The 25,114-nt window shown below is 47.7% G+C and overlaps 1 protein-coding gene across 1 annotated transcript in view; it reads left to right on the top strand.

Annotated features, from left to right (window-relative positions):
* HK2 (hexokinase 2) overlaps nucleotides 1-25,114 on the top strand; it is a 68,262-nt gene that overhangs the window by 33,396 nt on the left and 9,752 nt on the right. The window contains exons 4-14 of the mRNA XM_024203379.3: nucleotides 4,697-4,816; nucleotides 7,770-7,865; nucleotides 9,443-9,542; nucleotides 10,162-10,345; nucleotides 13,576-13,731; nucleotides 16,456-16,689; nucleotides 17,380-17,684; nucleotides 18,871-19,019; nucleotides 21,747-21,866; nucleotides 22,958-23,053; nucleotides 24,344-24,443. Coding sequence (XP_024059147.1) covers nucleotides 4,697-4,816; nucleotides 7,770-7,865; nucleotides 9,443-9,542; nucleotides 10,162-10,345; nucleotides 13,576-13,731; nucleotides 16,456-16,689; nucleotides 17,380-17,684; nucleotides 18,871-19,019; nucleotides 21,747-21,866; nucleotides 22,958-23,053; nucleotides 24,344-24,443 — 1,660 coding nt within the window. The remainder of the gene's footprint in view (nucleotides 1-4,696; nucleotides 4,817-7,769; nucleotides 7,866-9,442; nucleotides 9,543-10,161; nucleotides 10,346-13,575; nucleotides 13,732-16,455; nucleotides 16,690-17,379; nucleotides 17,685-18,870; nucleotides 19,020-21,746; nucleotides 21,867-22,957; nucleotides 23,054-24,343; nucleotides 24,444-25,114) is intronic.

Genomic DNA, 25,114 nt, shown 5'->3' with positions numbered 1-25,114 from the left:
TATTGGGTCCTCCGTGGTACGAAACGTTTCCGCGCCAGGAGACAATCAAGTACTCAGGGATCATTGCCCTGCAGAGCATGGCGGCATACGGCCCTGGTTTTTGCAGGCTTTCCCTAAGCATCCGTTCCTTTTCGCTGTCCGAGATCCTCATCAGGGTGATGTCGCTCATGATGCCCTGCTTTGAATTAGATAGGGCAATGTTAGTATTGGGACTGCTTTACAGCCACGCGGTGGAGGCGGGAGAGGGGCAGCATACAGGGATCTTTCCCTGGGACAGCCGCGAGGGGGTGGGACGGGGGCAGAGTTCATGCTTGCCTGATTGCTGGCAGCAGAGACTGGCATTGCTTTCAATGTGAAACGAGGCCAGTGCTACTATTAAAGTTTTAAGCAGCCACAAGTCTACGGCTTACCATGTTTGCCCGCTACAGAAATTCCGGTGTCCTGCCCCGCTTCTCAGATCACCACTGCAAGACCACAGGCACTGAAGGCGAGGGCCGAAAATTCGACCTTGTCCTGAGTGCGCATGTGATAGGTGCAGTGCATGGTCTTGTTCGCAGAGAAAGACTATGTTCTTTGTTCACAACTACATTTATCTTTCTGAGGAATTCACTCCCTTTTTCCCATTCCCACAGCCACATCTGCGACTGTCTCCCAACCCAGCCTGGCATCACACTCCCAGAGGCTAGCGCAGATTAGGCGGAGGAAGAAGAAGACGCGGGAGGACATGTTCTCAGAACTAATGTGCTGCTCCCGAGCCCAGGCAGCCCAGCAGACACAGTGGAGGGAGAACTTGTCTCAAATGCACAGAGCAAACATGGAACGGGAGGAGAGGTGGCGTCAGGAAGACCAGCAGGCGACTCAAACGCTGCTTGGACTGATGAGGGAGCAAACGGACACGCTCCGGCGCCTTGTGGATGTTCTGCAGGACCGGAGGCAGGAGGAGAGAGCCCCGCTGCAGTGTATCTGTAACCACCCTCCCCCGCCACCAAGTCCCATACCCCCCTCACCCAAAGTCCGAAGAAGAAGGGGCGGCAGGGGCCGTGAAAAGTTTCACTCCACCCCTGCAGACTGCTCTAGCACTAGAAGGCTCTCATTCCCCAAAATTTGAAAAGTCCTTTCCTACCCACCTCACACAAGCCCCCGTCCAAGCTTCACCCCCCCGTTTCATGTGTAGTTACTAATAAAATATACGTTTCTGTTAATTACTGTTTCGATCATTTTCTTTTGGAGGAGAGTCTGTGTGAAGGGGGGGAAGGTGGTTGGTAATTGGACAGGACAGTCACCTTTAGCAGGGTACAGAGGCGGGGGCAGGTCCAGCAGCAGGGCACATACACAGTGCAGTTACTAGTTACCCTGGTCAGTCTGGGAGGTGGTTTTCATGTTCTGTGTGTGGTGGGGGGGTTGCTCTGTGACTTTGTGGCTGGGGAGGGCAGTTACAGATCTTATGCAGCGGTCCTTATCCTGGATCACAGAGCCACGCAGCAGGGGATCTGTAACCCTCCTCCCTCTGCCAGAAAGTCACATAGCCGACACATACACGCAGTCCCGCCCAGGACGGCTGGCAGGCTCCGTTGAAACAACCAGTCCACCACTGCGGAGCCTGTCATTCCTGGAGTTTAGAGGCATCATTTGCATCACTACACTACACCCGCCCCCCACCACAGTCTGCGTCCCAGGTTTAAAACATTCCCGCGAAAACAGTAATAAAGACAACGGTGTTCATTAAGAAAATAGAACTGATTTTATTTTTTGGGAAAGGGGTGAAGGGGGTATGTAGCTGGAGAGGATAGTCAACATAAACTGGGTAAAGAAACGGGGGCAGGTTCAGCTTCTCTTTAAACAAAGTTAATAGTCACAGGTTACCCTGCTCACTGAGGAACCTAGCTTTCAAAGCCTCCCGGATGCACAGCGCGTCCCGCTGGGCTCTTCTAATCACCCGGCTGTCTGGCTGTGCGTAATCAGAAGCCAGGCTATTTGCCTCAAGCTCCCACCCCGCCATAAAGGTCTCCCCCTTGCTCTCACAGAGATTGTGGAGCACACAGCAAGCTGCAATAACAATGGGGATATTGGTTTCGCTGAGATCACAGCGAGTCAGTAAGCTTCTCCATCTCCCCTTGAGACGGCCAAAAGCACACTCCACCACCATTCTGCACTTGCTCAGCCGGTAGTTGAAGAGTTCTTTTTCAGTGTCCAGGGCGCCAGTATAGGGCTTCATGAGCCAGGGCATTAGCGGGTAGGCTGGGTCCCCGAGGATCACTGTAGGCATCTCCACATCCCCAAGAGTTATTTTGTGGTCCGGGAAGTAAATACCTTCCTGCAGCCGTCTAAACAGACCAGAGTTCCTGAACACGCAAGCGTCATGAACCTTGCCTGGCCATCCGACGTTGATGTTGGTAAAACGTCCCCTATGGTCCACCAGTGCTTGCAGCACCATAGAAAAGTAGCCCTTTCGGTTAATGTACTGGCTGGCCTGGTGGTCCGGTCCCAGGATAGGGATGTGAGTTCCATCTATAGCCCCACCGCAGTTTGGGAATCCCATCGCGGCGAAGCCATCTATGATGACCTCCGCGTTTCCCAGGGTCACTACCTTTGAGAGCAGTAGCTCAACGATTGCGTTGGCTACTTGCATGACAACAACCCCCACGGTAGATTTGCCCACGCCAAAGTGGTTCGCGACTGACCGGTAGCTGTCCGGCGTTGCAAGCTTCCAGAGGGCTATGGCCACTCGCTTCTGGACAGTCAGGGCTGCTCGCATCCGGGTGTCATTGCGCTTCAGGGCAGGGGACAGCAACTCACAAAGTTCCAGGAAAGTCCCCTTCCGCATGCGAAAGTTTCGCAGCCACTGGGATTCATCCCAGACCTGCAGCACTATGCGGTCCCACTAGTCCGTGCTTGTTTCCCGGGCCCAGAATCGCCGTTCCACAACATCCACATGACCCATTGCCACCGTGATGTCCTCGGCGCTGGGTCTCGTGGTTTCTGACTGGTCTGTGCTACTCTCAGACTTCAGATCCTCACCCCGCTGCCGTAGCCTCCTCGCCTGATTTCTCTGTATCTGCCTCTGGGAAAGGTGGATGAGAAGCTGCGAGGTGTTGAGAACGGCCACAACTGCAGCGATGGTCGCAGCGGGCTCCATGCTCGCAGTGCTGTGGCGTCCGCGCTGTCACTGACCAGAAAAGTGCGCGAACTGATTTCCCGCCGGCGCTTTCAGGGAGGGAGGGCGGGAGTGACGATTGGATGACGACAGTTACCCAAAAGCACCCTCGACACATTTTTTTTACCCAGAAGGCATTGGCGGCTCGACCCAGAATTCCAATGGGCAGCGGGAACTGTGGGATAGCTGCCCACAGTGCACCGCTTCCAATGTCGACGCTTGCCCCGTTAGTGTGGACTCTCACAGTCGAATTACTGTCCTTAGTGTGGACACACACGTTCGACTTTGCAATATCGATTCCACATATTCGATTTAAGTGAAATCGAACTACCCTCGTAGTGTAGACATACCCTTAGAAGAAGGAAACTAACGGATAGTGAGGATTGATCCACAGTCAGCTTGGGTGATGCAGCAGGCAGAGCCTTGTCTACGTTGGGAATTTATCTCTATTCCAGCCACCTACTGGGCCCCATGTGCAGATAGACAAATTTGCGCCGTGGCACGGACCCCGGCTTGACACCTGAGTTTGATGCTCCAGTGCAAATAGCTGCTTATCGCAGTTTATCTTGTCTACGCTAGAGGTTTGCACTGGCGGGCGGCGACTGCTTAAAAGAGCTACCCTGCAAATCTTTGGTTTGGTGAGAACATAACTAAATCTCAGTTGCATTTACTGTGTTAACATATCTCTGTGAAAATTCATTTCAAATCCTCCGTGCAGTCAAGGTCTAAAGAACCAAGTAAGAGAGGTTTTTTCTTTATCAAAGGACTGGACCATCCTGAACTGTCAAGGGAATCATAATATTTTGCTCTAATACCCTAGGTTCCAAGACCTCAAAGCTCATGATAAAAAAATTAGCTAGTTCCTTCTACCCCCGCTGTGACAGAGGGCAAACTGAAATGCAGAGAGGTGAAGTGACTTGTCAAAACTTGCAGAGAGTCAACAGCAGAACTCAGAAGAGAACCCAGGAGTCCTGAATCCCAGAGCTCCTGCTTTAACCACGAGATATCAAATTCCTTTCCCAAAAAGTTGTTTTCATCTCTGAAAATCTCCCAGACTGATACACAGAAGACATGCTTAAGGATTTATTTTAAACTAAGCAAACTACACCTAGACACTATGGTAATGGGCAACTGATAAGTGAGTCTTAATAATAACAGTTTGGATTTGTATTACAATGTGTTCTATAAAGTCCCAGAATACCAAACCAGTAACAATCAGGAATGCTTTACATGCCTGTGAAAGTTTCCGCCAGTGTTACAGATAGGCTTACAGGTAGTGGCCATAAGTTTCCTTACTTGGGGGAGGGTTATTCTCTAATAGCTGAATTGCTTGAGCGAAGGTGAGTGACGTTGGCAAGTGAAACACAGTCAGTGGCACCCAGTGGAATGTAGGATCCAGCGCGTTCAGTTGTGAAATGATCCTGACCTGACTTTGTGCTGACCCATTCCAATGGGTGCCGGATTGGGCCCTTACGCTGAACAGACAGATTAGGGTGACTCAGGGTCTGAGCAGTCTAATGGGTGGTGATCTCTGTTCCACAGCTCTTTGATCATATTGCCGAATGCCTGGCTAACTTCATGGAAAAGCTGAACATGAAGGACAAGAAGCTTCCCCTTGGATTCACCTTCTCTTTTCCTTGCCACCAAACCAAACTGGATGAGGTAAGTGACGCTTTTACCTCCTCTGGCTTGTAAGCCATGATGGATTGACCTGCAGGCTGAGGCTTGGGCTGCTGCCAGCGACCAGGAGAGGTGAAAGGGACAAGTGGCTAGGTTTTAATCATACCCAATGGTTTTAGCCTTGTCTGCACATGGAAGTTGCGCCAATTTGACTTAAATTGATTTTTTTTTTTAAACCGATTTAGTTAAACTGGTGCCAACCGCAGGGTGGATTTTGGTTTAGTTTACATCTGTTCCCTTAAACCGGCAAAGACCGTAAGCATGTCTTCATGCACTATGGCTGCATCTTTACTAGGAAAAAAGGTGCGTTATGTACCATACGGTAACTAATATGAAGTAAAATTCTGAACAAACTGCCTTGTTTTCATGAGGGTTGTACCTCTTGCTAGTTACCGTGTGTTAGCTAACATGAGGTAAGGAAATGCCTCTTGCATGCTGACACATGGAACTTCAACTCTTTGGTGCTTATTACTGATCTGTTTCTACGGCACCATTAATGTGCAAGACATTTTCCTGACAAGTAACCAAGAAGATTGCTGCCCTGAGGCATTTACACTCCAAATTAGGGAAACAAGATAATGAGAGATGACAAGAAACCATCTGGGGAAGGTGGGGAAAGGACAAGAAACAAAGGGGGAGGGTAAAATTGCTCTTAAGGGCAGCCTGGCTTGCAAAGGGAGTGTTATTTACAAGGCTCCTAGCTGATTATATTTTGGGATTGTTTTTGTGAATAACACTAGCTGTGGGCTGGGACGCTGGCTGAGAAGAGGATTTTAGAGGAAGGCTTGGATGGCCGATGAAGGCAGCTGTTTATCACACAAGTCGAGGGAGGCTGTTCGTGGCAGAGGGGGCAGGGTGGAGACAGATCTGGAGCCCCAGGTGCAGGAAGGAGAGACAAAGCTAGGACTGAGATGGGAGCAGGGCAAGTGGAAAATTAAGTGAATGCAGGCACTGGGTGGGGAGGGTGTGCAGAGTAAGGTAAAGCAGATCCAAATGCCTCAGGACATATGTCCCCTCGCTACATGCAAACAGACATGTCAAGCACCGCATCATTCATGGTGTACCATGCCCCACTGGATGTAACATAGCAGGCATGCTCCTCTTCCCACTGAAGTCATCGGCAATGCTTCTACCAGGGAGCAGGGGCAGGCACTCCTGCAGGGATTGATGTGCTGTCAGCCGTGCTTAGCAATTGACTAGTTACATGGAGGGACTCCGGTGACCTCAGTCGCCTGATGGACTGTCTGTGGCGTCGGGAGCCCAAGGTGAAATTTGCTTGTTTAGCGCCCTCCGGATGGATGTGTGTCATTTTGCCTGTCACGTACCCTCTCCTCTGGCACCTGGCATCTTTGTGTGTGTGTGTCTCGTTTTCTACCCGTTCACCGCCATTATAACTGGAATGCTAAAAACTCTATTCATCTCTCAGAAACGTAGCCAGCTAGGTATTTCTCTGTCCCTTTGGCACATCCTCCATATGCAGCGAATACTCCACCGTAAAGGCGCCCACATGCTGCATGACAAGTTGTTAACCTCGCTGCGCTAGAGCACGAGGAACAATACGAGTTTCTATTAACTTTTTTCCCCTTGTACTGCTCTCTTGGGAAAGCAGGGTGGTCTAGTGGAAAGCCGTGGGGTTAGGAGCCAAGAGATCTTGGTTCTATTCCTGGTTTGGAAACTGACTCATTGGGTGGCCTGGGGCAAGGTACTGCTCTGTCTTTTTCTTAGTTTCACCATCTGTGAAATGGAGACTTTGTGAGTATCTTGGCAAGGGGTTAGACTAAATGACCCTGGTGGTCCCTTCTGACCCTATGATTCTAAAGCGCCTTGGGACCTAGGGAAGAAAAGCTCTGTATAAGAGAGAACAGAAGATGTCACTGAAGTCCTTTCAGAGTGGGAGCTAATCAAATTCCACAGCTGTGTGGCTCTGATATTCCTGCTATTATTGATCTCTCTTAAACCTACTAATCATAGTAGAAGTCCCAGTCGCAAAGTGCCTTCTGCTGCTCATGGCAGATGATTAGATTTGTATGGAAAACCTCAAGCATGGAAGACTGTTTTTAATCAGAAGCTGTCTGACACCCTGAGCTCTTTGGGAACCATCCTCGTAAACTCAACTCTGTAGAATCTGGTCAGCCTCACCCTGTGCTTTGCATTTCTAATGCGGGTGGAAATAAATGACTAACTCCCCATCCCACCCGTATTTTGATGGCATTTCCAGAAACCTGGGCCTTGTTGAGACTCAGGGCAGATCAACACGTAAAAAGCTGCAGCAAAGATGCTGCTACTTCCACAGGATTGCCTGTCATGTCAGTCAAGTATCAGAGGGGTAGCCGTGTTAGTCTGGATCTGTAAAAAGCAACCAAGAGTCCTGTGGCACCTTCTAGACTAACAGATGTATTGGAGCATAAGCTTTCATGGGTGAATATCCACTTAGTCAGACGCATGTAATGGAAATTTCCAGAGTCAGGTATAAATATGCAGGCCAGAATCAGACTGGAGATAACAAAGTTAGTTCAATCAGGGAGGATGAGGCCCTCTTCTAGCAGTTCAGGTGTGAACATCAAGGGAGTGTCATTGATCCATTTCCCGTCGACATAACGCTGTCTACACCGGGTCTGTATAACTTGCATCGCTCTGGGGTGTAGATTTTTCATATCCCTGAGCAATGTAGTTATATCGATGTAAGTTTATAGTGTAGACTCCTTGCCAGTGTAATCACATTGACATAACATACACACGACAGTGCCGCAACCCATTCCAGGAACTTACTGCAGAAAATTGTATCAGTGGAAGCCCTTGTCTTATACCAGTGCAGCTGATCTACAGTGGAGAAGGATTTTTTTTGCAAAAATCCCCAGGGTAGCAACAGGGCCTTAGAGAAAGATGGCTGAAGACTCTGGTTTGATAATATGGTTGTTCTTATTTCTTTTCGTAGAGTATCCTCGTTACATGGACTAAAGGGTTCAAATCCAGTGGCGTGGAGGGGAAAGACGTGGTTGCCATGATACGTAAAGCCATCAAGAAACGAGGGGTAAGCATTACCCATGCGCTGAACTCCCAGGCTGTTGGGAATCAGCTGTTCCGCCCAGGGCATTCTGTTTGGCTTTGGAACAGAACAAAGAGAATATGTATAAATCCTGGTCTTGATCTAGAGTACAGCCCTCCACGCAGGGGGGAAGGTATTGTATTTCAAGGTATTCACATAGACTGGGATGGGAAAAGCACTATCTAAATGCCAGCAGTGGCTGTACTTGGCTTCAGACCCGAGACACTCAAGGGTTGTCAGATTGATGCACTCTTCATCTGGAAACAAATGCAAGACAGCTGTGCTCCTTTTTTTTTTTTTTTTTTTTTTTTCAACCCAAACAATTTTCTTTTTTTTTTTTTTTTAATCAGGTTAGATCCTGTTGGTCGAGGATTACTCATGCTCATGCCCTGCTCTTTTCTTATGTTGATCTCCTGCAGGCTGCATTATCAGCTGTGAAAGTGGGTGTACGCAAAGATCTACTTTAGCGCTGAATTCACCCCTGCTCTGAATTGCATATTGTTGGTGTACCTTCTGATATCACAGTTATTCTGGCATCCAGAACGACTGGAGATAGGGAGAAAAACAAATGTTGTAACCTCTGCCTCCATTTCCCCATCTTTCCCTGTAAAGCCTTAAACGGCTTGAGATCTGGCTATGCCTCTCTTCCTTGTACGACTCCTCAGCTGACTGCTTGAGCTGATAACCCTGTGACTAAAACAGGAAGTAGGGATGTTGGCCAGGAGTCTTTCAGGAGGGGTCGATTCCTCCAGAATTGCTCCCACTGCAAGAGCCTGGATTTCTTAGTCTAGATCTGCCAGAGCCTAGATTTATTAACGCAGCACCAATTAACACTGATTCCTCCTACATTTTGGGGCAGGAGAGGGCTGTGGACTGGATAGATGTGAAGTTACTTCTGTGAGCGTAATGACATTGTCTGTACGGTTTGTTGCATCTGTTGCAAGTTTTCCTTCCTGTATCATAACTTTTAGTCTTCTAAAAACACCAAGAGTCAGGGACAGATGGTTAATAGAAGTCTAGATAATCCAAGTAACATGACTACTTTGCTACCCTTCTCAAGACTTTGTTGAGATCCTTAATGAATGTTTGTGCAGTGCTTTGACACTGAATAGCACTATAAAAGGAACAATTTTTACTAAAGATAGGCAGTCTATTAATGTTCTTCTGTCACTGAATCTGTGCTGATGAACGTTCAGCCCCCACTTGAGCCATGGTTTTCAAAAGGAGCTAGTGATTTTTGAGTGCTGACCTTGAGATGCGTTAAGAAGGGAGCTGATAAGTGTTGAGCCACCTGCCCTGTGAACATCTGCCCCTTCATGGTGTCTCCAGCTGAGCACTGAGAAATCGAGTGAGCCAAAATAATTAGTCACAGCTGATAATCCTGGCCCAAATGAGGCTGAATATTTGTGGGCACCGATCCCAAATCTTGGCCTTGGAGCCTTGCTCTTTCTATCTGCTAAAGTACCGATTTTCCCCAACCCCCACAATCAATCTTAAGAATGGGAAGTTTGGGTCAAACTTGACTTCATGGACTTGATGTCTCTCCCCTTTGCCTGTTTCAGGACTTCGACATTGACCTGGTCGCCGTGGTGAACGACACCGTAGGGACGATGATGACCTGTGGCTATGACGATCACAACTGCGAAGTTGGGCTCATTGTTGGTAAGACACAATGTAACCTTGACAGGAAATAGATCCTGTTCAACTCATTTGATGTCTCTTTGATGAGATTACAAGTTTGACCGAGGAAAGTAAGAGCAATGATGTAATATTCAAAGACTTCTATAAGTTGTTTGACTTAGTACCATGCAACATTTTGATTAAGAAGCTAGAACGATACACAATGAACATAGCGTGCATGAAAAATTGTCTTAACTGACAGATCTCCAAATAGAACTGTAAATGGGGACTCATCGCTGAGTGTTTCTACTGGGGGGTCCCACAGGGATCAGTTCTTGGTCCTACACTATGGAACAGTTTTATGAATGACCTGGAAGAAAACATAATATCACTGACAAAGTTTGCAGACAACCCAAAGAATGGGGGAGTGGTAAATAATGAAGAGGAGAGGGCTCTGATACAGAGCCATCTGGATCACATGGTAAGCTGGGCTCAGGCGAACAAGATACATTTCAGTATGGCCAAGTGTAAATGTGTGCATCTAAGAACAAACAGTTTAGGCCATACTTATGGGATGGGTAGGAACTCTACGCTGGAAGCAGTGATGAAGACCCCACCACTCCCTCTCCCAAGTGACTAACTCGTGATCTGTTTGGCACAGGTACTGGTACCAATGCATGCTACATGGAGGAGATGCGGCACATTGACTTGGTGGAAGGGGATGAAGGGCGGATGTGCATAAACATGGAATGGGGAGCCTTCGGAGACGACGGCGTGCTGAACGACATCAGGACAGAGTTCGACCGTGAGATCGACATGGGTTCGCTCAATCCAGGGAAACAACTGTAAGCAGATTCCTGGCTGTGGCTCAGATGTGGGAGGTGGTTTATTTTGTATTGTCTGTCCTTCTATTGTGATTGTTTTGGTGTGAGGAAGAGGTCATGTAGGTTAACTGGGTTACAGGACCCTAAAGGCTGCAGGCTAGACCAATGCAAACTGGGACTGTACCACAAATTGGGGATGTTATTTTTGAATGAACTGCCAAGAGTGACCCCCTCCCCATATCCCCCTGCTTTGCTTCATCTTCTAATGAATGGAATAACAGCTACTTCTGGATTTCCCATTCAGTGTAGTGATCATCACCCGAAGGCAAACAGCGTCACCTAGTGTTCATACCATCAGTGCAACCAATAGATATCACACTTGGTAACTGTGAGATTGATTTTTAAATTAGAGATGGACCCAGTCCATAAAACTTGGATCCGAGCTTCCTCCAAGATGCAGAAATAGTTTGGTTCTGGTTCAGGTTTACTTCTAATCACAATGGACGGAAGAGGAAGTCACCTGAAGGCTTAATTTTTCTCTCTCTCTCTCTGTACTGTATATATTAAGCATTTGATCCTTCAGTTGCATTTCTTTCTGTGCGCACAGTTCAGTCCACCTATTATCAAGGCAGCTCAAACCTTGCCCACAGGAGAAGTTCTAGCCCGTACATTAGCAATTTCCCCAGGATTCTGCAGACCATACAAATTCACCCACTGCAAGATAAGATGGGAGAAGTGGGGTATATTTCCAAAGGGCAAGTAGGCACTCAACTCCCATGTGCATCTTGGAAAATCTTCCGCAGTGTTTCTAGTTTTAATTTGAAGGCCAGACTCCTCCAACAAGCATGTGCTCATTGTTACATTGGAGCCTGGATGTTACTCTGGTTTAACCAAAACTCTGGGATACGTGACGATTGGCCGTGTCCCCGGGGCTGTAGGGTGATGGTTTGAAAAGTGGACCAGGCCTTGGACACACTTAAAACTTAGACTGACCTAGCAACGTCACTCAGGGAGATGAAAAATCCACACCCCCGAATGCCAGTCTATGCCAGCCTAACTCCCAGTGAATTCATGGCTAGGTCAATGGAAGAGTGCTTCGTTGACTAGCTGCCGCTGCTCAGTGATTACCTACAGTGACAGGAAAACCTCTCCCATCGCTGTAGGAAGTGTCTATGCTATGGTGCTGTACTGCCATAGCAGTGTCACAGTAGCACCCGTACCATAGACCTGGCTTGTAAGTGACTTAAGAGCCTAAGTCCTGCTGACTTTCAGTGCTGCGTAGTGCTTCTAAAGACGGTATCCTCAGGCCATGTTTACTCTACAAGCGTCTGCCAGCAGAGCTGTGTTGGTTAGGGGTGCTGAAGAGTTCTGATCCCAGGCTGACATAGCTGTGCCGGGAAAAGCTGTGCTTATTTTGTCCTTGGGTGGGGAGGCTGGAATGTGTTATACCAGTGATTTATACTAATATAAGCTGCGTCCACACTAGGAGTGCTGGGCTGGTATAGTATGCAGGTACAGCTATGCCAGCAAAGCCTTTCTGTGTGTAGATCCTGCCTCAGGGACTGTGGCTCCACTCCTATAGAACTCATAAGCTCCATGAGGCTAATGCAAAGCTCCTACAGAGCACAGGTGTTTCTCCAGACTAGAGCTCCCCAGTCTTTTTACTGAAGGTTTTGAAATGTCCCTCTGTGATTGTAAGCAAAATCTGGGTGTATCTGTATTGGGCTGCTACATGAAATCATAGAATCATAGAACCGGAAGGGACCTCGAGAGGTGTAGTCCAGTCCTCTGCACTCGTGGCAAGACTAATTATCTAGACCATCCCTGACAGGTGTTTGTCTGACCTGGTCTTAAAAATCTCCAATGATGGAAGACTCCGCAGCCTCCCTGGGCAATTTATTCCAGTGCTTAACCACCCTGACAGTTAGGACGTTTTTCCTAATGTCCAACCTAAACCTCCCTTGCTGCAATTTAAGCCCATTGCTTCTTGTCCTATCCTGAGAGGGTAAGAAAAACAATTTTTCTTCCTCCTCCTTCTAACAACCTGTTACAAACTTGAAAACTGTTATGCCCCCCTCTCAATCTTCTCTTCTCCAGACTAAACAAACCCAATTTTTTCAATCTTCCGTCATAGGTCATGTTTTCTACACCTTTAATCATTTTGTTGCTCTTCTCTGGACTTTCTCCAATTTGTCCACATCCTTCCTGGAATGTGGCGCCCAGAACTGGACACAATACTCCAGTTGTGGCCTAATCAGTGCAGAGTAGAGCGGAATTACTTCTCGTGTCTTGCTTACAACACTTCTGCTAATATATCCCAGAATGACGTTCACCTTTTTTGCAACAGCGTTACACTATTGACTTATATTTAGCTTGTGGTCCACTATGACCCCCAATACTCGTTCCTAGGCAGTCATTTCCCATTTTGTATGTGTGCAACTGATTGTTCCTTCCTAAGTGGAGTACTTTGCATTTGTCCTTATTGAATTTCATCCTATTTACTTCAGACCATTTCTCCAGTTTTCCAGATCATTTTGAATTTTAATCCTATCCTCCAAAGCACTTGCAACCCCTCCCACCTTGGTAACGCTCACAAACGTGTACTTTCTATGCCATTATGTAAATCATTGATGAAGATATTGAACAGAACCAGACCCAGAACCAATCCCCGTGGGACCCCACTTGTTATGCCCTTCCAGCATGATTGTGATCAACTGATAACTACCCTCTGGGAATGATTTTCCAACCAGTTTTTGCACCCACGGTATAGTAGTTCCATCTAGGTTGCATTTCCCTAGTTTGTTTATGAGAAGATCATGTGAGACAGTATCAAAAGCTTAACTAAAGTCAAGATATACCATATCTACCACTTCCCCCCATCCACAAGGCTTGTTACTCTGTCAAAGAAAGCTATCAGGATGGCTTGACACAATTTTGTTTTTGACAGTCAGATAGAGACAATCAGGATCCCTTGCCATAATTCATGATTCTTTAAATGGGCAAATTGCATGACTAAGCTTAAGAGAGTTGTTCTTCTTTCTTGCAAACTAAATCAAGTACTTAGCTGTCCCAAGACCTTGGTACAAACATTAGCCTTCTCATTTGGGGGTGCACTGAGATTTTGTGAGCTCATGTGCTACCTGTGTAGAATGCAGCTTGTTGCACGTTTAGCCCTAGACGTTAGCCTCTTAAAGTGACACTGTAGAATGACTTGCACAGTGGACTGAACCTTGTGCTTAACTTCTCTGCAGGTTTGAAAAGATGATCAGTGGCATGTACATGGGAGAGCTGGTCAGACTCATCCTGGTGAAGATGGCCAAGGAGGAGCTGCTGTTCGGTGGAAGGCTTACCCCAAGCTTGCTCACCACAGGACACTTCGAGACCGGATATGTGTCTGCTATTGAAAAGTAAGTAAGTAAGAGCCTGAGCAAACGGTTCTATCCTCAGTACGCCCCCCACAGTGGATGGGAGGCCACCCTCATCTCTTCAAGACGTGTGCTCTTGGGAAGGGAAAGGTCTGTCGAGCCAATGGTGAGCAATCTATTGTGTAGACACCAAGTAGAAAGTGAGCAGGTTAGCCCCCCCTCCTGCTCTGTGTTATCACTTAAGGGATAAAATTGTAGAAATGTGGGGCTGGAAGGGACCTTGAGAGCTCATCGAGTCCAGTCCTCTGCACTGAGGCAGGGCCAAGTAAACCTAGATCATCCTGGATGGGTTTTTGTCCAAGTTGTGCTTAAAAACTTCCAGTGATGGGGATTCCACAGGCTCCCTTGGAAACCTATTCCAGAGCTTAACTACCCTTAGAGTTATCAAGTGTTTCATACTATCTAACCTAAATCTCCCTTGCTGTAGATTAAGCCAATTATTTCTTGTCCTACCTTCAGTGGACATGGAGAACCACTGATCGCTGTCTTCTTTATAACAGCCCTTAATATATTTCAAGTCTGTTATCATGCCCCCACCCACCCCCTCTCAAGTCTTCCTTTCTTAAGACTAAACGTGCCCAGTTTTTTAACCTCTCCTCCTGGGTCAGGTCTTCAAAACTTTGATCATTTTTAGGGCCCTATAAATTCACGGTCCATTTTGGTCAATTTCACGGATTGATCTGAAATCCATGAGATGAAATTCAATAAAGTCACGTGGAATTCATTTCATAGGATTTTAAAAATTGCAAATTTTTGTGATTTCAGCTATTTAAATCTAAAATTTCACAGTGTTGTAATTGTGGGGATCCTGACCCAAAAAGGAGTTGTGGGGGTGTCACAAGGTTAGTGTGTGTGGGAGGCGAGGGAGGTGAGGTTGCAGTATTGCTATCCTTGCTTCTGCGCTGCTGCTGTCAGCAGCCCTGCTTTCAGAGCTGAGAAGCTGTTGGCCGGGAGCCCAGCTCTGAAGGCAGAGCTGCCGCCGGCAGCAGTGCAGAAGCAAGGATGGCACGGTATGGTATTGCCACCCTTACTTCTGTGCTGCTGCTGGTGGGGTGCTGCCTTCAGAGCTGGGCATCTGGCCAACAGCCGCTGCTCTCCAGCCGCCCAGCTCTGAAGACAGAGCAGAAGTAAGGGTGGAAACACCATGACCCCCCTAAAATAACATTGTAGACCCACCTGCAACTCCCTTTTGGGTCAGGACCCCCAATTTGAGAAACTCTGGTCTCCCCTGTGAAATCGGTATAATATAGCATAAAAGCACGAAAAAGACCAGATTTCACGGGGGGAGACCAGATTTCACAGTCCGTGAGACGTTTTTCATGGCCATTAATTTGGTAGGGCCCTAATCATTTTTGTTGATGTCCTCTGGACTCTCTCCATTTATCCACATCTTTCCTAAAGTGTGGTGCCCAGTTTCTTATAGTTGACGCTTCGTTAACACACCCCAGAGTGATGATAGCCTTTTTCACAACTGCATCAGGTTGTTGACTCGTATTCAATTTGTGATGCACTATAATTGCCAGATCCTTTTCTGCGGTACTACACTTGTTTGGTTTTTTTTTTTTTTTATTACTTCATTTGATTTTTCCTTTCTAAGTGTAGTACTTTGCACTCGTCTTTATTGAATTTCATCGCATGGATTTCAGATCAATTCTCCAATTTGTCAAAGTCATATGGTATTCTAATCCTGTCCCCCAAAGTGATGACACCAAATATCTAAAAACTTTATAAGCATACTCTGCACTCCATCGAAAAGCCCCAAGCCCCTGCGGGAGCCCACTAGATCAGTGGTTCTCAAAGCCGGTCCGCCGCTTGTTCAGGGAAAGCCCCTGGTGGGCAAGGCCGGTTTGTTTACCTGCCGCGTCCGCAGGTTCGGCCGATCACAGCTCCCAGTGGCCGCTGTTCACCGCTCCAGGCCAATGGGGGCCGCAGGAAGCAGTGCGGGCCAAGGGATGTGTTGGCCGCCCTTTCTGCAGCCCCCATTGGCCTGGAGCGATGAACCGTGGCCATTGGGAGCCGCGATCGGCCGAACCTGTGGACCCGGCAGGTAAACAAACCAGCCCGGCCCACCAGGGGCTTTCCCTGAACAAGCGGCAGACTGGCTTTGAGAACCACTGTACTAGATGCATCTTCCCAGTCTGATAGCCCACCATTGATAACTGCTCTTTGAGTATGTTTTTTCAGCCGGTTGTGCACTCACCTTACAGTAACTTCATCAAGATCTCATATCCCCAGTTTATGAGAATGTCATGTGGGACTGTTTCGAAAGCCTTGCTCAAATCAAGAAATATCACACCTACTGCTTCCATCCATCCATTAGGCCAGTCATACTGTCAAAGAAGGAAATTAGGTTGGTTCGGCATGATTTGTTCTGACAAATCCATGTTGGCTGTCACTTATCACCCTCTTAAGAGTAGTTAAGCACTGGAACAAATTTACCAAGGGAGGTTGTGGAATCTCCACCACTGGAGGTTTTTAAGAAGAGGTTAGACAAATACTTATCAGGGATGGTCTAGATAATACTTAGTCCTGCCTCATTGCTGGGACCTATCGAGGTCCCTTCCAGTCCTACATTTCTATGATTTCATTAACCTCTAGGATAAGAGGTGGGACTGGCAAAAACCTTGGGCCTATAATACTTCGAGTTACCTCAACAGTATCTCAGGCTACTCCACTGAACTCCTTTTTTTGTTCCCTGACCATCAGGGAGAAGGAAGGACTACAAAAAGCCCACGAGATCTTGACCAAGCTCGGGCTGGACCCATCTGCAGAAGACTGCATAGCTACCCAGCATATCTGCCAGATCGTCTCCACCCGCTCGGCGAACCTCTGTGGTGCTACCCTGGCTGCAGTGCTGCGCCGGATCAAGGAGAACAAAGGAGTCGACAGGCTACGCTCCACCGTCGGCGTGGATGGCTCAGTGTACAAGAAGCACCCCCAGTAAGCCTGAGGACCTAAGTGAGGCTAGCAATGAGTTTGCGAGGAAATGGCCCCGGGGGTCATTCTGCAGCTTGATGGAGTTTAAAGCAACCCAATCCTAGAGCACTTAAAGGGCTGTGACTCCCAGTAAAGTCAGTGAGAGTCTGGTATGCTGTTCGCAGCCCAAATCAGTAGTGTATCAGTTAAGGCACAAGCCAAGTAGCTTTTAATAGATTGCAGGGCCTGGGAATTGGACCCTCGTAAATTGCAATCTGAGAGGCAGTGTAGTCCAGTGAATAGGGCACAAGCCTACAAACAGGTTCTAATCCTAGCTGTGCCAGGCCTCTGGGACTCCATTTTCCCAGCTTTCCTGCCAGTCTGAGGTGCCACCAGTGTTAATGTTTGTAAAAATGCATTGAGTGAAAGGGCTTTACAGGTGGGCATGGAAGAAGTTAAAAAGCTGCAGGAAAAGGCCTTCAGAAGCTTGTCCATCAGTGGATAAGATCTTGCAAGGCTACAGACCTAAATGAGGTCTAGCTTTGTGTAAGGCTGGGTGGGGGTAGGCAACAGGGATCGAACCTGGGCCCTCTGGATCTAAAAGCATGAGCCTCCCCGAGCTGTCAGTGTCTATATGCGGGCCAGCCACCAGTAGAGGGGCCTGGAGCACCACACTGAGTGGGTGATACTCACTCCCGCCTTCGTCCTGTGCAGTTTTGCTCGACGCCTTCAGAAGACGGTGCGGAAGCTGCTGCCAGACTGCGACATCCGATTTGTTCGCTCGGAAGACGGGAGCGGCAAAGGGGCCGCTATGGTCACGGCGGTGGCCTACAGGCTAGCAGCCCAGCATAAGGCAAGGCAGAAGACCCTGGAAGCCCTGAAGCTGAGCCATGAGCAGCTGCTGGAGGTGAAGAATAGGTTGAGGATAGAGATGGAGAGGGGACTGAGCAAAGCATCGCACCTGGACGCCACTGTGAAAATGCTTCCCACTTACGTGTGTGCCACTCCAGATGGAACAGGTAACATACTGTGTGTGTGAACACTCCTGTCCTCTGCTGGATAGAACATCAGACTGTAAAGGGGCCAGAACCTTCAATCTGAGCTCCTTTGTATTTAAAGGTTTGGATCTGCTACCTCATAGGCACCGACTTCCCCTCTGACCGCCCCATCCCTGGCCGCCCCTCCCCCACCTCTTCCCGCCCCTGCACCGCCCTTGCCCTGCCCCCATTCCAGCCCTTCCCCCAAGTCCCCACCCCTGCCCCACCTCTTCTCTGCCTCCTCCCCCTTCCTCCCGGAAAATCCTAAGCACGGCCAAACAGCTGTTGGGGGGGTGGGAAGCGCTGTGAAGGAGGGGGAGGAGCGGTGCTGGGGGGGGAGGAGGCGAGGACGGGGAAACTTGGCTGCCAGTGGGTGCAGAGCACCCGTTAATTTTTCCCCATGGGTGCTCCAGCCCCGGAGCACCCAGAGTCGGTGCCTATGTGCTGCCTAATCCACTCGGGCGCCATCTCAGAATGGACTCTCGTACTGGCGCTAGGCATTAACAAACATGAGTCACTGAGGAACAGGGTGGCCCTCTGGGGACTTGTAGCTCTGGATTTGTGGACTTCAGATTTGCGCATGCAGTTGGGTTTCATATGCACACTTTGAAGCGAAGAAAGTTCCTGAACAGCTTTCGAGGCAACGTGGCCCAGTGGCTAGAGCACTGGACTAGGACTTTGTTCACCTGGGTTCTACACTGACCATGCTGCATGACCATAAGCAGGTCACTTCCACGGTCTGTGCCCCTGCTTCCCCTCCCACACCTTCTCTGTCTTGTCCATTTAGATTGAAGCACCTAGCACAGGGAAGCTCTCATCTCAGTTGAGATCTCTCTGCGTTGTCGTGGTACATAACATAATGGGGACGGAGAATTGGTCATCCATGGTTCATTCCGATTCTCCGGAAGAGTTCAGAGGGAGGATTCTGATCTCTCACTGGTTTAACGCCCATGACTTCAGTTTCCACGGGTCTCTGTGAGGTTGGAATTAACCCCCCCCATATCCAGGCCCATTGTCTTGCCTACTCCCCTTTACTTTGCATTCCTTGGTTGCTCCACTGCCTGTAGATGAGAGGTTGGGGCTGGCTGGGTCTTTGGGGTGATCTGGGCACATCATGCGCTGGCAGCCGCTGTGGATAGTGTGGTAACTGCCTTCGTTTGGGTTTCAGAAAAAGGAGACTTCTTGGCCTTGGATCTTGGGGGAACGAATTTCCGTGTGCTGCTGGTGCGTGTGCGGAACGGGATTAGGCGTGGCGTTGAGATGCACAATAAGATCTACTCAATCCCGCAGGAGATCATGCAGGGGACAGGAGAGGAGGTGAGCAAGGGCCAGCTTGAAAGAAGAGGTGGCGTCTCACCTGAAGTGTCTTGGTGGTTAGGGTACGGGGTGGGAGCAGTGGGACCTGGCTTCTAGCCGTGGCTTTTGCCGCAGCCTGATTGTTACCTTGGACAGGCCCCTTACGTGCCTCAGTCTTTAAAATGGGGTGGTGATACCGCTCCACCTTTGTGATGTGCTTTGACATCTATGGGTGAGAAGTTCTACAGAAATGCTATTATTATAGTGTGATTTGGGATCTGAAATTACACAGTCCAGCAGACCGACATGCTTGGACACCAAAGATGGATGCACTCGTAATGCCTATCTGTAGAAACCATCAAAACCATTTCAAGTAACTCATCCCGCTGCGATAGTGCTCTCCATCCATAGAATGCAGACCCTTCGCAAAGGCGTGCAAAGATTGTGTTTTACGGGTAGGGAAACTGAGGCACAGATGTTGAGTGACTTCCCAGAGTCACCCAGTGACTTAAGCATAATTCTGCAAAGTATTTCAGGTTGTTTTGGGTGTAGTAGTATTCCTCAGTAGTTGCACTGGAGCAAATTCTGGGCACTGTGTTGCCATTTGCCCCAATATAAAATGAGTGTAAAGATCCGCTGTTCTGTGCCCACTTGTCACTGTTATCATGATAATAAGGGACCAAGGCAAGAGGGCTTGGTGAGGCGAGCGGGAGCAGGGTGTAGGTGTGATGTATGAATGCCATGTGACTATTCAAACCCATGAAAGAAGATGAGATTTTGTCTCAGTTCAGCTGGTAGCTTTGTTCCAGTTAAAAGACAGAAGAAATAAGCCTCGCTAATATTCACAGCCAGTGGCAGAGTAAGATCAAAACCATGGGCCCAGGTCCATTGTTGTAGAGCAGCCCCCTGCATTCAGCATTCCCATCTTGCATTGACTATATAACGCCCATGTGGCTCTGTTAATCCATCCTTGCCCAAAGCTCCTGTCACAAGGCCTTCTTCCAAGGAATCCAGCTGTTCTAGCAGCCAGCCTGACCGCTTACGCTCTTGCTTTGTCCCTGAAACTTAATAGACCCATCACCTGAATCTGAAAAAACAAGCAAAACAAGGCTGTAAGAAAAGGAGATTCTCCCCTAACCCTCCCCGCCCCAATGCGTTGAAATGACTCACTGAAGCATTCCCCTCCATACCCCTCACTACAGAGTAAATCACAGAAGTTCTAAAATAGAGCAGCAAATGTTGGGAAATCAGCATGATCCAAATTCCTTCCTGTTGTAAACCCATTGCCCTTGGTAGAATTCAGGCAGCAGAGAATTTAGCCCGGCACTGAGCAAATGAAGAGAGTACTGAAGAAGAATTTTCATACTGCTTATAATTTTCCCCTGCAATTTCAGTTAGGCCTGGCGTACACTTAAAATTTAGGCTGAAAAATCGACATCCCTGAGGACCATAGTTATGTCAACCTAACCCAGGGGGTAGAAGTAGCTAGGGTGTTGGAAGGATGCTTCAGTTGACCTACCTTATAGTCAGTCGGGGAGGTGAAGTTCCTACAGCATGCCATAGACTCATGGTGTAGACCCATAGTGTAGAGAAGCCCTTTAGATAAGGATAACTGAGTAAACACAACCTTAATTCTAGTGTAGCTCTGTGCTGGTGGAACAGCTGTGGGCTTCCATCCCAGAGGTGGCTGCATTTCAGTGTTGGGCAAAAATGATGCCCCCTCTCGTGAGGTGCTAAACACCTCTTTGGAGAGATTGAGCTTCCTCAACACCCACTGCATCAGCGAGAGTGGAGCGTGACCTCGGCATTGCAGATCAGCCCCCAGATTCACAGGCTGATCAATTTCAAGGCCAGATGGGACTGTTGTGATCATCTGGTCTGACCTCCTGCATAACAGGGGCCCAAGAACCTTGCCTAATAACTTCTGCATCAAGCCCGTAACTTCTGTTTCCGCTATAGCATAACTTTTTTAAAAGAGACCAGGTCTTGATTTAAAGGCTTCAAATGCACCACAACCCTGGGTCAGTTACTCCAATGGTGAGCTAACCTCACTGTTCAGAAATAAAGAGCACTTTTTTTTTAGTCTGAATTTGTTTTAGCTTCAGCTTCCAACCCTTAGATCATGTTCTGCCTTTTTCTGCTTGATTAGAACTGGCTGCTCTCTGAAATCTCTTCCCCGGGTGTAGGTATTTACAGACCATAATCAAATCACTTCTTGACCATCTCTTGGATAAACCAAATAGATTGAGTTCCTGTAACCTGTCACTATAAGGCACGTGTCTCTTAAGTTTGTAAAGTGCTTTTGCATTCCTGTGGGTGAAAAACACTGTATTAATGTTGAATTTTGTTTTGTTTTTTAACCTGTGCATGAAATGCAGAGACAAATCTTTTAAATAAAGAAAAGGGGGCTGAAGGAGAAAAGCCTGAAACTTCAGGTGATAACTTTGGGGCTGAGAGGGGGTGGGGTTTGTATCCCATTGCAGATGGGGTGACGGGTAACCCAGCCCCAAACTCTGGATTCAGGCATCTCCTAAATTTTGACTATAGGTGCCGCTGTATAATTAGCTACAGGAGGAAGACCTCCATGGAGATGGATTTTTCACTACTTGGTTATGCAGCTAAGTTGAAGTGGTAGCCCATTGGCCTTTGCTAGTACCAGCAGACACATTCTTACTTATCTGGTAGCTTGGTATTTAATCAAGTTTTCTGCAGTTATTAAAGCAACTGCCTCTGATTGTCTGTCTACAGCTGTTTGATCACATCGTCCACTGCATTTCGGACTTCCTGGAATACATGGGAATGAAGGGCGTGTCACTTCCTATGGGATTCACCTTCTCTTTCCCTTGCCAACAGAATAACCTTGATGAGGTAACCTATATCTAGCTACCTGGTATCTGTACCTACTAACTAGCCTGTATTCCTACACTGTTCAGAAACAGAGGGAAGGATTAGAAGATGACATCCTTGTTTTCAAACTTCCTTTTCCTGTCTCACTTGTGAGTCTGTTGCCACCTCTAGACATTTCTCCTTATCTTGACCCTACCTGACCTGAAATTTTGATCATATCCTAACTCCTTTCCATCCTATTGTAGTTCCCTCTTCCATAGTCTTCCAGAACACCATTGGCACAGCAGTTCTGCTCCAAGATGGACCATCATCAACCTCCTCCTTAGTTACCTTCCTAACTATTGAAATTCTCTTTGCACCTCTCTGACCACTCTAATCTCATCTTCATTGTGCCCCACCAATCCAGGGGCTAAATCCTACCAGAGGATAGCTGCCCATGGATGTCTTTCACAAAGTGTACTCTCTTGGTCCTCATCTCTGTCCCTTCCAGGTTGCTCTCCATCGAGGGATGTCCTGTGACTTGTCATACCCTCGTCTGTGATTAGTTTTTAAATGTCATTGTATTACTATGTATGTTTTTATTAATTCCTCCCACAAGCAATGCTGGGCACATCAAAGGAGAGGTGCTTGCCCCAAAGAGCTTACGATCTAAATAGATCAAATGTAGATAAAGAGGGTGCATCACAACATTATTCCCTGGTTCTCCTTAGTTTCCTGTCGTGGGTTGGGATGCAAGCAGTCAGACCTAGTGGTCAGAGCAGTGATGGTCAGGCCTAGAGAGGGCTTGTACAGAACAGGACAGCTGGGGTGATCCACCCCTGTCTTCCCTTCCTGGCCTCTGGCAGTCAGAGGTTTAGGGTCACCCCGAGCATGAGCTTGCGTCCCTGACCATCTTGGCTAATAGGCCTACTCTCAAAATCAGACCCTTTAAGTTACCACCAGTTGGGCACCTAAAATTACGAGTCCCCTTTAGCCGTGTACGTGAACTGATTTAGCTATAAAGAGCACTCTTACCGGAGCAGATCTTAAGTGACTGTAAGTCTTTGCTTGCTGCTAACTATTCTGCACTCTCTTCCCCTCTGGTTTATTGTATCTTTTGTTCTCTTTTTAAGGGGATACTCCTGAAATGGACTAAAGGGTTCAAAGCTACTGGCTGTGAAGGAGAAGATGTGGTGAACCTGCTGAAAGAAGCTATTCATAGGAGAGAGGTGAATATCCATGGGACCACTGATCTGAGCAATCAGTGCACGAATGAAAGGGAGAATTTGCAACTAGTCACTCAGATAATCCAGATCTGTTTGGAATTCTCACTGCAGCTAGAAAGGAAATTTACTTGGCTGAGCGTAAGGTCAGAAAATGGCTAAATGACTGTCGTATCTTACTCCTCACCAAGGGTTGGACACGGGACCTTCAGAGCTAAGAGCAAGGGTCTCTACAGCTTGAGCGATTGGACTAAGTCCCCTAGCTGGCAGCGGTAGCAGATTTAGGTGTGCTGTGCTGCTGTGAATTCGGGGACACATAACATGCTCTGAAAAAGGGCATTAGGGGAAATTCTTACAGCTGCAGGTTCTAACCGTAGCAAGGTCATCCCGGCTCTTCAACCTGCCAGTGTAAATGAGCCAAGTTACAGGCAGTTTTACCTTGTTTGCGGTATTTTGGATGAGGCCTAGTTTCCTGAAGTGCTTGGCTCTGTAGATGAACAGTCCTAAGTTCTAAATATCGCCATCTAAGGTAAGTCTACACTGCGGGGGAGGAGACACGTCTGCGAGTCTGAGTCCATGTCCTGTGCCACGAGGCTAAAAATAGCAGCAAGACGTTCTGAATCAGGCTGGAGCCCAAGCTCTGGGACCCTCCCAACCTGCAAAGTTGGAGGGTCCCATAGTCGGGCTCCAGCCCGAGCCTGAACATCTGCACCACAATTAAACAGCCCCTTAGCCTGAGCTCAGGTCATCTGGCACGGGTCAGCCGCATGTGTCTAATTCAGGGGTCGGCAACCTTTCAGAAGTGGTGTGCCGAGTCTTCATTTATTCACTCTAATTTAAGGTTTTGCGTGCCAGTAATACATTTTAATGTTTTTCGAAGGTCTCTTTCTATAAGTCTATAATATATAATTAAACTATTGTTGTATGTAAAGTAAATAAGGTTTTTAAAATGTTTAAGAAGCTTCATTTAAAATTAAATTAAAATGCAGAGCCCCCCGGACCGGTGGCCAGGACGGGCAGTGTGAGTGCCACTGAAAATCAGCTCGCGTGCCGCCTTCGGCACGCGTGCCATAGGTTGCCTACCCCTGGTCTAATTGCAGTGTAGACATACCCTTAGTTGCTTTGATTCCAGTAATGGGAGTTGTATTAAACCTACATAGGGAGACTTCAAAAAGTCAGGTCCTTTCTGCTCTGCATCATTCACGTTGAGGATGTTGCTCTGAACGCAACAGTGAAAGGGAGCATAAAAGGTGCTGGTTCTTCCAGAATAATGCATGGTAGCCCTTTCTTCCCCAGGAGTTTGATCTGGATGTGGTAGCAGTGGTGAATGACACAGTAGGCACCATGATGACCTGTGGTTATGAAGATCCTTATTGTGAAGTCGGGCTCATCGTTGGTAAGAACTGAAGCTTTACATAACCAACCAATCTCTCTCCTGTACCCAGTTCCTATTCTGTACTCCCCTCATAGCTGTATCTTTTAGCTATTCCCCGGAGATCTAGTACACATCAGAATTTTCCACCAATGGTTGGAAAAATGTTAAAATATTTGAAATTTCAGTGAAAAATGGCAAAGTCAGTGGAAATATTTTGCCTTCCTCACCCCCAACCAGCTTCATTTCCTTGAGTATTTGGAACCAAATTCAGATGTGGTACAAGCAGATGTGACTTTATTACCGTCCATGGTGAAAGACTATAAAGGATGCTGGTAATGATAAAGAATTCCTCCTGGTGAATACTTTAGGTTTCGTGGGTGGCATGTTTTGACAGGCCTAAGCCATCAGGGTGATCTTCTCGCTTCATTCTTGAGAGGCTCACGTAACGCTCATTGCTTTTTCCCAAGCTGTTTAAGCTCAAGAGAATGGCCGTTGTGTAGGCGATGCTGCAGAGATAGTAGACACAGGTGTCACATAAGACTGTGAAATTTGCATTGACAGGGTTGCACAGAGTAATGGTAAAACCCCTAAACCCTATTGCCCGCTTTCTAACAAAAAAACTTCTTAATTTAGCACCTCTGAACTCATACCGGGCAATGATCTACTAGATTATACTTATACTCACAGAACTG

Source organism: Terrapene carolina, unplaced genomic scaffold (genome assembly GCF_002925995.2).
Source record: "Terrapene carolina triunguis isolate 2854851 unplaced genomic scaffold, T_m_triunguis-2.0 Scaffold53, whole genome shotgun sequence".
Lineage (NCBI taxonomy): Eukaryota > Metazoa > Chordata > Testudines > Emydidae > Terrapene > Terrapene triunguis.
The sequence above is the reverse complement of the archived record's forward strand: the minus strand, read 5'-3'. Positions and strand labels throughout refer to the sequence as shown.